The sequence below is a fragment of the Galleria mellonella genome, unplaced genomic scaffold (assembly GCF_026898425.1).
Source record: "Galleria mellonella isolate WM207_F2 unplaced genomic scaffold, CSIRO_AGI_GalMel_v1 utg32, whole genome shotgun sequence".
In the NCBI taxonomy this organism is placed as follows: domain Eukaryota; kingdom Metazoa; phylum Arthropoda; class Insecta; order Lepidoptera; family Pyralidae; genus Galleria; species Galleria mellonella.
Genome location: NW_026442075.1, coordinates 8,300,510 through 8,313,086, shown reverse-complemented (window position 1 = coordinate 8,313,086; position 12,577 = coordinate 8,300,510). Strand labels below are relative to the sequence as shown.

Sequence of the window (12,577 nt, the reverse complement as noted above, 5' to 3'; positions counted from 1 at the left end):
GTCTTTTTCATTATATTTAAATTTACTTCTAACAAATGACCATTTAGTTATCTCACACCTATTATCTCACAGTTTGGAGAAGAAACGAGATGTATACACAAATTCCGGTGCCACGCCCTATGAGTGCAAGGGTGAAACGTTTTCGCAAATTAGAGCCATCAAGCAGCAACATCATCCAAATGAAATGTATGTAATAATCTATCTTCACGTCCCACACAAAATAGTACAATATCCAGTAATAACCAATATTTTTTTTTGTGGCATTAGCCAAAATATTTCATTGCTAGAACATCAATATTCCTTACTGAACATTTTTATTATATACACCTATATTATAATTGTTCTATTTTATATCCCACAGTATAACAGAACAAGAGACGAAAGCACCGCTCGAAAGGAAAACGTGGAACGCTAAAGCGGGCGTAGCCGTGCCGAACATGATCACCGCAGAGGACCTCGCCGACGAACTGGTGTGGCTCAGGATAGATCAAAACTACATTATAGCTAATAAGAAAAAGGTCTGATATACTATTTGAAATTACCTTTGAATTACATTACCATAACATAGGAAATAACGTCTGATGTTGTTGTCTCATTACTAGTGATAGTAGGTCTAATTTCCAATTCCGAAACAAACAAATACTATAATAGAAGTATTGTTCAACAATAAAGTGAAACTTAAAAAAAAAAAAAAAAAAAAAGAACAAGAAAAGTTATAACACCGTAAGCCTGATAATTGAACGAAAAATTATTAAAGCCTCAATCTTGCCAACAAATTATTGTAAAGAGCAAATGACGCTGTTCTTTTTAAAATAAACAAGAAAATCTAGATCTTGTAAATTTAAACATTTTTCTTAATTTCAGTCGTCAGAACCAAATATAGGGGAGTTACTGGACCGAAATATCGACAATGGCAGTCAAACAGAAAATAACGAGCCGACAAAAAGTAGCAGTTCAAGGTGAAAATTGTTAATATACTTTATACCACTTAATAAGCATAATTTATCAATGACGACTAGTACTCTGCTAATACTTAGTTATTACTGTAGAAGTAACAATATTTGCAATTACGAAAATGGTATAAAAATGCAATAATTTATTATATTAAAAAGTAACACATCATTTTTCTTTTTTTTTTAATCAGTGGTTCTGATTATGTGAATGTGATGTGTAAACGCAAAATAATGAATTTAATTGGCAAGTTAGTGAATTTATTTTTAACAGTAGCAATCCCATCAAACTTTTGCCTGCCGAATGTTGAATCTTCAAAAATAAAAATAATATGTGTATAGGCAACGTTTACCACTTTCCCCCAGATGAACTCTAGCCTCGTTTGCGATTCCGATTTTAAAAAATGTTGATGTGCCGCAGACGGAGCTCCCCGCAAGTGTACCAGCGCAGCGCGTCGAGCACGAAGCTGGAGGCGGCGGCGGGCGCGCTGCACAGCCTGCCGCCCGTGCGCCGCGACCCGCGCGACCACCGCCCGCACCGCCACCACGCGCCGCTCGCCGCCGCCGCCATCGCCACCACCACACCCACCACACCCACCACACTCACCGCCGCCGCCAGCGCCGCCACCGGTCAGTATACCACTGCTTAATGACTATGGTTTTTAGACACGACGAACAATTTCACTTTACTTTTTTACTTCATCTTCAAATTTACTTCTCCAAATAAAAAACAATTCTTGATATAGTTTTGGTGCAGTTGTTATAAAACACAAAAAATTTATATTATAAAATACATACTTGTTGTTTCTTTGTTGCACACATAATTTCCATTGTCTGCACAGACCCCTAGTGCACACTGTGATAAATTTACGATATCAAAGTTTTATCTCTAGCTTTAGCACCGTATAAGCACTGTCGGCACCGATACATCGCGACGCTATTGATAAGATCTCAAAGACAAGTGTCTCGAAACTTTTAATAGGGAACAAATTGTAAAGTGAACAACACAAAGCAAAATATACTTAAGATCCCCTAAAATAATTTGAACACGTTATGAGAACAACTGCCGTAGCTAAATAGAACTGCAGATGGGCGAGTTCTGATAGCAAAGCTGATTCATTCCGAAATGGATATAGGTGTGAATTTACCACAGAACGTTGGGTCGTCGGCTTCTGAATCAGTGATTAGCGCCTCGCCTCTCTAGTATCTACTTATACAAAATAACATACAATAAGAAACGCCAAAAGATACTCACCATACATCGCTATTATCTTTAAGTTAAATTTTATTTTAAAATTAAATATGCAGTGACATATTTTTTAAATAAATTAAATATTATTACTTCATTACATCTACTGTAATCACTAATATCAACTTGACAATGCCCCACTAACTCAAATTTGATCATTTGTTATCTTACTCTATTATAAATAAATACCATCTAAAACTTCTAATTCAACATAAACCTTTGTACAATTAATTGATGACGTAAATACAATTTTGTTTATGTTGAAATAAAGCAAATTAATTCAAACTAAAACTCACTCTAAAAGCGAGTTGATGTTTTTTGGTGATTTTGACGCATTAATTGAATGTCTAGTAGTAATGATGGTGATGCTGATTTAGAAATCGGGCGCCGCGTCCCTCAGCCTTTTTACACCCCGGTTATTCTACGTGTTTACGATCGATAGGCAGTGCTTGCTCACCATGCCACCAAAATATCAAAGTTGTAAGAGTATCTTATGACTTAATTACTAGAAATAATCCATAACATAATTTAAACTGTGTATAGAATCAACATTGGCAACATCAGCAATTTTATATATATCAGCAATAATGTCATTAAGAGAGCAAATAGCTTTACTTTGAGTTTTTTTTTTTTCAAATCTTAATAATGTTTAACACAAGTTTTTTTTTTGCTATTTTCGATCGTCGAGGGTATATTGCTAGCAATGGGGCTATTAGACCCCTATTACTAACAATCCCTTCCCTTCAATAACCGTTTTAATTTTTGCCAAAGTAAGCTACCAAAAATGAGCTACCAAAAATAAGATGCATTTGTGTCTGTATAAACATCTTAATTTTTGCTTTCCTTATGAAATTTTATAGCTTCAATATATTTCCATGAATGTACTATTTTTACTTGTATAAGATTTCTATGACAGACATAAGGCGTAACTGTAGTAAGTTGTTGCAACTTGTTGCAATAAATCTGTAATAAATGATTACAACAAAAAAAATAGAAATCGTAACAAACTACTCACATTTTTTTTTAATTTAAAAACACTGAAAATAATATTAAAATTATGTAAAGTTTCTTTATCTTTTCCAAACCATCTTTTCTTTACATTGTTCTCGTAAATGGGCTTTTCAATGGGATAAAAAAAAAACCCATCGTTGAAAAAGAGGAAAAAGAGATTGTTAGTAATGGGATCTAACAGCTCCACTCCAGCAATGTACTCTATCAGGTCGACCTCCACGCGGTTCCCCTGGAAACCGTCGTAGTTGATTCTCATGGAAATTCTTCACGATGGACTAACTGACCTGCTTTCATCCTCACCAAACACCTCTCACTGGTGCCCTGCCAGTGTATACCGATAGCGCAAGCGGGCTTACCATTCCATTTTCATAGATAAAAAAAGAAAACCCATCGTTAACAATGGTCAGTAACGGACTGAAGTCCGGATGCGAAGTGCAAAATGTATACAAAAATCTTTGTATGCATTTTGCACCCCGCATCCTTTGTCTTGTCTTTCTTAAAACAACAACTGTTTATTGTTTTAAAAAAAATATTGGGCATATTAAAGGGTTTTCTTAGTATGTAACAAAATTTGAATATTGAATCAATGCCGTTACTCTGTAAAATATAAATCACTGTATTCTATTCTTTTATCTATTACAAATTTTATCAATCATAACAATGGGTAAAATTATGTTAACAATATGATAAATAAAAGACAATAATATCAGTTCAAAATGTTTCGTAATTGCTGAGAACTATTCAAATTACTGACGGCAATATTTGCGATTCGTCGCCTTAATTGACCATTAGTAATAATTCGATAATTACTTGTTGACCAAAAATATGTACAGATACTCATTATGAAATTAACTTCTTAACTAATGTGTTTAATTTTATTTTCATAATCACCTCATAATTTCGAACAGTTATTGTTTATAAATCAATAATATTATTAAGATATATGTACCATTTGCCGTCGAGTTCTTGAAAGTGTAACATGTGTGTAACGCCGATAAAGATTTCCTTCATTATGAAGCCTCCACGATATAAGTTCTTAATATATTTATATTGTGCGTGGCTATTTTTAATGGTCATAGGATATGTTGACGTGTGTGTTAAGATTATGTTTTATTGTTATTGTAAGTGAATATTATTTTGTGATTTTCCTTCAACATTGGCATAAAGTCAAAATTTTAGCATATAATGATAAATCTTATAGTCTTCATAATTAATCACGTATTATTAGGATTTAATTTTTTTTTATATATTTTTATTGAACTATGATTTAAACTTATAATAATTAAATTATAATAGAAAGATTGAATTAGAGTTTTAATTGCGCAATAAATAACTTTTAATTATTTAGTCAGATTATTTAAATCCATATTAATTATTAATTTGAAGCCATAATTCCATTCATTTGTTTTCGATTGAACTGATCTATATTTAATCTTACATATTTTAGTAATCTGGAAAAATATACAAGTCGCTGTAATATAAATAAGAAATTGAAGTATATTGAGTCATAAGACCTGTCCTTTAGAAACCAAGATTAAGTTCCACTAGGTTCCAAAGTGCATGTCTTATAATACTTGTATTGTGTACCCAAATTCACGGAATCGTAGCCAGCCTAGCCCAACGATTGCTTCATGATGGTCGTGGCAAGATGTTGAACGTTGAATGTTTGTTGTCAGTGTGTGCGGCGACGGCGGAGAGCACGGGCTCGACGGCGCCCGCGCCGCCCGCCCGCGCCGCGCGCCGCTGCTCCCGAGCACCGCAGCCCGACGCCGTCGACGCCTCGCATCCGCTGCCGGACCTCCTCGACATCAAAAGGTTATTTTTTTTTTTTAATTTGTACTTTTTTTATCATACTTTTTTAATGGCAAACAAGCTGACAGCCCTCTTAGTGGAAAGTGTTACCCGTTGTATAGAGAACGGGTATTATTTTCCATTCATTTGTCAGTCATAACTTAAACGTTCTATAGACAACGATTACAACTTCCTACTAGGAGGACCATGTCTATAGAGACATAATTAGCACTTATGGTACCCACACATAATGGTTACGCTACAAATTTCACTGATTCTCATACGTTTCCTATAGACATGAACAGAGTATACTATAATTATTTAATGAGTGCTGTTGTATAATCATATAATATTGTATCATACTCTTAAACATTAAAAGTTCTAAATGTTCAGAGGATTTTTGCGTAAGACATCCTATTTTCATTATTTTATGCAGGTGACGAAATTCTTATTTTTTGATCGGTATATTATTATTATTATTAATAATTGCGAGGTTCAAAGAAAATAAAGCTGAAAATATATATTGACCTCGTGTTTGTACCTAGTTTACACGACAACAACTTAAAGTTGCTATTATGTCCATATTCACATGTCGTATGAAATCCTCAACGATTTGCCAACAAAGGCTGCTAACATTCTCATTTTCTCAGTTTGAAAGGCGTTGATAAAACGTCACTGCGTGCTTGGCTTTAGATCGATATATAGATGAACCATTGAATATATTTAATCTCGTAATAGGCGAAAATGATGTTTTTTTATTGAATTGGCCCGGGTCGGTAGTGTGTGTGGTGTGTGAGTGGGCCACTAACACGTGGTGTACATGTAATCAGAGCGTCGGAGCTGGTGCCGGGCGGCGCGTGCGCGGCGGGCGCGGGCGCGGGCGCGGGCGCGCTGCGGCGCCGCAACTCGGACCCGGCGCCCGGCGAGCCGCGCGCGCCCGACCCGCGCTCCTCCGACTACATTGGACAAACGGGGAACGGGCTCTTTCGAATCGCCGGACACAGGTACCGTTCTAATAGTTTCTCCACCCGTTTCCGTATTTACCCTCGTTGTTGAATCACCACGTGTGGGCACATTATAGTCACGAAATTGAGGTACTTTTATGTATAAGATACAATTGTGTGTTCCTCTGTCTGCTTTCTGCTTGTTAAACAGAGACCGTATTGATGCCTATATTTTTCTTACAAACTCCAAAAATGTTTTTAAACTTGGTAGTACATCATTAGTCAAATATGATATCCGTGCCAAATAACTGATCTCTGACATTTGATATCTTGTTTTGCTATATTATCATCATATAACTCAGGTTTTATCCTATCTCGGGAACCAGACCATGATACAAATGTCGAATTTTGTATTGTACTACCTTTTTTGATTTGCGTAACTATTTGTTTAGGTATAGTAAATATGTACAACATTGCTAAGTATGATGATGCTAGGCCGAGTATATATAATAGGCATAAGAATAATACATTACTGGCAAAACATATCCACTTTATTCCCATTGCAGCCCTGTAAAATAAAAGTTAAAATTTTATTTACTTAACTTTATTTCGTTATAAGAATAAGAATTTAATCCAAATGAACTCAATTATTAGTACTTTTAAATTTTTTTTTTTATGAGTCTATCGCCACCGCTTTTATTATCAACTTACCATAGACGCAAGCGCGAAGCAGTTTATTTAAATACATGATTTTTTTACTCAGGTTTCGCAAAGGATCAAGATTTGCAAAAGACGACAAATGCGTATATTGTCACCAAGCGATCGACGCATTTATCACACAAGGGCAACGATGTATCGACTGCAAGCAATTGTACCATACAAAGTGTATACAAAACAAGGGCGTGATCACTATGCCTTGCACTAGTCCCGTCGCGGGCGGCCCTAGGGCCCGAAACAAAAATAGAAAACGAAACATGTTGAAAGAGTCCAACCATTATAGTATGCTCGCAGACCAGTCCAAAGGGCCAGTCAGTTCTAATTTCAATTTAACAGGAACCTCCGAGTTCATGGATAGGACTGATAAAATTATATCGGACGCGACTGAGTTGCAAGCAATGCAAAACTTTATCGCAAAGAAGATTTATCAAATGGGATCGTCAGACAACGAGAAACAGTCAGAGGTATTTATCAGTTTTCTGTAAAATCTATTATAGCAATTTTTTTTTAGCAAATTTTAATGTTATGATAGTATTTTATACAATGAAAAGTGATATTTATGGATTATAAGCAGCCTGGGCCCAAACAATGGATTATATATAATCCAAAGCACATTCGAATTTACAATATCTTCTCTCAAAATTTTGTTTAAATTCACAACTTGACAATTGCAGCACCATAGCTTCCGTAATATATATTATTTTTATTGAATAATTAGGAATTATATGGAGATCGATAGATAATTGTTGTAATTCCATTTTTTTTTTTTTTTATTTCATGTGGAACACGAAATAATAGATAATGTTCTCAAATATAATTTATGGTATCCACAGGTCGATAGAGTTTTCAAACATGCGCTAAATGAGTTTAAAGACAACCTAGTGGCGACATACAGTGTAGTAGAGACCAGAGGTTCAGCTCTCAAATACAAAGATCTCATTGGGAACTTCCTACACGTGATGGAGACGGTGTGTGCGCGAGAAGATTCCACATTAAACATAACAATGGGAGTCAACGCTTTCAGAGGTTTCATGGATGAGTTTATGAGCCAACATGAAACAGACAAAGCAAGAACGAAGAGGAAAAAGGATAAAAAACGAAAAGTAAGTACCATACAGTTCTGAATAATTTTTTGTTCAACCTGGAAAATATTAGTACAAGTGATTTTTACTTGTGTATTGTCATCATTATTTTTTTTATTTTTTATTAATTTTGCAACTTCACTGATGATGATTTTTCAATCGATATGGTTTATACTCACATTTGTTCCATTCGAATTTTGTCAAAATTAAATCTTGTAGTATTGTTATGTGTAGCTTTTTTATATCCTTTTATCTTTTATTCTGTATAAAATAAAATATTTTTTTTTGTTTATATTTCAGGTTGACGACCCTATACAATTCAAGGGACATACTTTTATTTTGTCAATGATTAACATTCCTACTGAATGTGAGATCTGCAAGACATTCTTCATGTGGCCTATTGAGCGCTCTCTAATTTGTCAATCGTGCAAACTTGCATCACATAAAAAGTGCTACATGAAGGTAAACAACTTAATTATATTTTAATCCTTTTTGTACATACATCCTAATGTAATAGATAATTGTGGTAAAGTGGTAGAATGTTGATGTGATAATAGTTTGCTAATTGAAGCTTATAACCAACAGTCCATTATTTGGTTGTTATAACAATTATGTCAGAAACCTTAACTTTTCCAATTTTGATAATAGTTTTTGCAATTAATAGGCTTTACTTTCACATTTAAATCATATATATATATATATATATAATGGTAACCCCGCCTGCGCTATTGGGATATGCTGGCGGAACACCAGTGAAGAATGATAGGTGAGAATGAAGCAGGTCAATTTGCCCATCGTGACGAATTCAACAAGAATTGTTCACGATGGTTTCCAGGGGGAACCACGTGGAGGTCGACCTAATATTGCTAGCAATGGGGCTGTCAAACTCCATTCCTAACAATCACTTTCCCCCCATTAAAATCAGTTTAATTTGTCACAACTTACATTATTTTTTTTTTTGTAATAAAATATAACAAAACCAAAACCAATCTTTACAAATCATTGAAGCTTGGTCAAGTAGTTTAATCTGCTGCTATGGCTATTTCTTTATTTCTATTGTTCAATTTGTTCGCTGCACAAATATGATTGACCATTTAAACAAATATATATATTTTTTATGATTGTAGGTAACAAGTCAGTGCCGTAAGGACTCCGGGTCGCGGTCTGCCGCCATCGTAGGCGCTGTGGGAGCGGGCGGTCGCGAACAACTTGGCCTATTGCCCAGGGGGAAGGTAACTTGACAAACATTGAATTATAAAAATAGACAAAAAAAAAGAGAGAGATCTAAGTATTTCCAATAACATAAATTTATTGTATATTTATTAAATAATTTTAGCGTAAATGTAGATTACATTTGATAATTTCTCGATACAGTAAATAACAATATCAATGCTCAGTCAAATTTATCGGAACTAAGTCTAAAATCTTAATCGTTTTTATATGCAGGTATTTGGCGTGCCGCTTAGTGAGTTGCCGACCGGAGATAGCAACATACCGATAGTAGTGGATCGGCTAATTACGACTATTGAAATGACTGGTCTCTACACAGAAGGGCTCTATAGGAAGAGTGGACTTAGTTCGAAGGTTAGTAATTATGCTAAAAATTATGAGAGCATAACAATAAATGAAATAACAAATAATCAGGGCGTTTCCACTATTAGACTTGTCCGCTGAGGGTTCTTTACTATTCTAATAATTACTGTATAAATATAGTACTCGAATGCAAACAGTGAACGATCCATGCTGTAAAACGTATTAAGATATTTTTTATACAACTTAGAATGGCAAACAAGCTGACGGTCCGCCTGATGGAAAGTGGTAACCGTCGCCTATAGACATGAGCAGTACCATGGACATAACAGAGTATACTGTTTAGACCATGATACCCCCCATGCGTTGCCATTCCTGAGGACTCAGGCGTTATTCCTCTGTACCCTGTAAATTCACGCCATATCCCACCCTTCAAACCAAAACACAGCCATGCAAATACAACTGTTTCACGGTTGAAATACGAATGGGACAGAGGTACCCAAGCAATTGACTTTTGTACAGTCTCCCTCTGGTAAAATAAAAAATTTAAAAATAACAAATCTTGTGTCTCGTATATTGATTAAACAGCTAAACGCTGCAAGGTAGAATAAAAGTTTTTTGGTTTTCGTTTTATCTAGTATTTCTTTAGTGAAAATGTTCTGTTTTACCAATAATTTCTATTTGCAAATCTTTCACTGTTATACATATACATTACCTAGGTAGTTATGTTATAAGAGGGAAATGCTACTTAATCCTGCCTCTATAAAGTTAATATTTAATTGATAAGTATGTGCAATGCTTAATACAGGTGCGCGAGCTCCGTCGGTTACTTGACGAACGGCCGGCAGAGGGCGTGGAGCGGCTGGACTCGTTTGCGGTGCACGTACGCGCTTCAGTTCTCAAGGGATTCTTCCGCGAGCTGCCCGAGCCGCTGCTCACCTTCGACCTCTACGACGACTTCATCCTTGCCGCCGAGATCTCCGACCCGCAGGTCTCGTCCCGCATTTGTACACGCACTCACACGCACACGTAATCAATCACACTAGCAAAAATTTGCGATTACAAGATGAAGATATTTTTAGAAACATATTTTTTACCCGAGCATACCTGATATTGCCATCTACTTGCATATTTTAGCACAATAAGAAAAAATATATTTATGATATTCAAACAAATTTCATTAAAAATACAAAATAAAATTAGTTAATTAATTTTAACTATTTTTATTTTGTAAATTACACTTGATTTACATTTCTTTTATGTACAGATATTGTCATAAAATTTATAAATGCTCTAAATGATATGCACAATCTACTCCACATCAAACCATTAACATTACTCTCTCTTTCTATAAACCTTTTTTATGGCAAAAAATAATTAATCATAATTAATTATATTTTGCCATAAAAAAGGTTTATAGAAAGAGAGCATTAAATAACTTATGATTATAAAACTTAAAATACTCCTTTATACACTCTTTGTCAACTTTTACATAGTATTATATTACTTTTACTACTCTATTTTACAAATCAGATATAAATAAATATATGAACATACAATCTTCATACAATTGAAGCACTATAAAATGTTTATTATTACAGGAAAGGGTATCAAGTATATTCACGATATTAAAGAAGTTGCCTAAACCTAACTTCGATCTAGTGGAACGATTAATATTTCACTTAGCCAGAGTAGCGCTGGGCGAAGATCATAATAGGTAAGCTAATTTATTATTTTATCGATATCAAATAATAATTCTAGTGCAGGAATATTTTTAATTTATTGACAGAATAAATTAGAATTATTTGTAAAATTACAAGCTTATAAATTTTATCGTTCAAAAGATTATTATTATTAAATTAGTGATAAATCAGCGAGAGGTATTGCATTTTGGCATTACTGTATAATTTTTACATCATTATAGGTATTCCATTACAAATTTATTGATCGTTAGAATTTACTAATCTAAATTAAAAAGTGAATTATTGACTATCATTCAAAATATTTTTGTTTTTAAATTCCTTAAAAATGTTATCTTTGGACTGGCCGTGACATTTCTCATGTGGTAATTTTTATATAATTTTTTTTTCTATGATGCTTAAAATGGCAAATAGCCTAACGCCTACCTTTTGGAAGGTGGTTACCGTTTATAAACATGAACAGCACTATGAACATTACAGATTGTACTATGATGTCTTTAATATTTTTCATGCATTTTCATTCCTAAGGACTATGATCTTATTATGGATTGTTTTTGATGCCGAGTAAATGAGAGATATGTATCTCGGTGGTGTGCAGGATGGGACCGAACGCGCTGGCGATCGTGTTCGCGCCGTGCATCCTGCGCACGCACAAGGTGCAGCCCGCACAAGACTCGCTGCACGACATCGCGCGCCAGACTGCCTGCATCGAGGCCATCCTGCACGACAAGATGCGCACCGTCAGTATACCACGCAAACTGCATACCACATATACCAACACACGCTGCAGTTTTTGTCGTGCACTATGATTGCACTATATTACCAGTACACGAAATATCGTATCTGAATAAAGGGGCGTTCCTTCGACGCTGTGAAAAAGTCGACCTACCCATTGTTTTAGTTCAGACTTGATACAGGAAATTTTATTACTGCTGTTTTAAAGTATTTAAATATCACTTTTTCATAAAAATATCAAATGTCTCAATCATATTTTAAGTATTGTAAAGATTTGTTTTTTTTTTCTTTCACGTATTTTTTTTTATTCAACTAAAATGACAAACAAGTAAACGGTCCACTTGATGGAAACCGTCACACAGACATGAACAGTATCATGGACATCATAGAATATACTGTTTCGCCCATGATAACCCCCATGTGTTGCCATTCCTGAGGTGTTCTATGGTATGAGGTGAACTAAGCTGTTACACATCTGTACCCTGTAAATTCACTGGCATATCCCACCCTTCAAATCGAAACAGTCATGCAAACAACTGTTTCACGGTTGTTATTATTTAAATTCTCAGTTTGAAAAAAAGTGATAAAATAATCTTACAGTTAAAGCAAGTTTTTAGGTTTAGTTTTTATTAATAAGACTTATCATATATATCTTCTTATCATCCAATAAAAGTATTTTTAATGAGTCATAATTGACAACTAATCGTGATAATAAATCGACATACGTTGGCGAGGTAGATAAGTGGAAATATTGAAAAAAAAAACTTTTTAACGAACTTTTGTGAAACTTATTGGCACCGGTACTTTGTAGCGTAATTAGATCCTGTTGATTACGATTCTGCCTGGTGCTATCCCCTCTGCCCCCTCC

The 12,577-nt window shown here is 34.8% G+C and overlaps 1 protein-coding gene across 5 annotated transcripts in view; it reads left to right on the top strand.

Moving 5' to 3' along the window:
* Positions 1 to 12,577, top strand: part of LOC113510627 (unconventional myosin-IXa-like) — a 43,482-nt gene that overhangs the window by 21,594 nt on the left and 9,311 nt on the right. For all 5 annotated transcript variants that reach the window (XM_052896402.1, XM_052896404.1, XM_052896403.1 and 2 more), the window contains 14 exons: positions 73 to 186; positions 362 to 518; positions 865 to 959; positions 1,372 to 1,580; positions 4,887 to 5,025; positions 5,832 to 6,005; positions 6,709 to 7,126; positions 7,496 to 7,765; positions 8,045 to 8,206; positions 8,872 to 8,976; positions 9,191 to 9,328; positions 10,083 to 10,265; positions 10,876 to 10,991; positions 11,573 to 11,714. In XM_052896402.1, the coding sequence (XP_052752362.1) occupies positions 73 to 186; positions 362 to 518; positions 865 to 959; positions 1,372 to 1,580; positions 4,887 to 5,025; positions 5,832 to 6,005; positions 6,709 to 7,126; positions 7,496 to 7,765; positions 8,045 to 8,206; positions 8,872 to 8,976; positions 9,191 to 9,328; positions 10,083 to 10,265; positions 10,876 to 10,991; positions 11,573 to 11,714 (2,422 nt within the window). The remainder of the gene's footprint in view (positions 1 to 72; positions 187 to 361; positions 519 to 864; positions 960 to 1,371; positions 1,581 to 4,886; positions 5,026 to 5,831; positions 6,006 to 6,708; positions 7,127 to 7,495; positions 7,766 to 8,044; positions 8,207 to 8,871; positions 8,977 to 9,190; positions 9,329 to 10,082; positions 10,266 to 10,875; positions 10,992 to 11,572; positions 11,715 to 12,577) is intronic.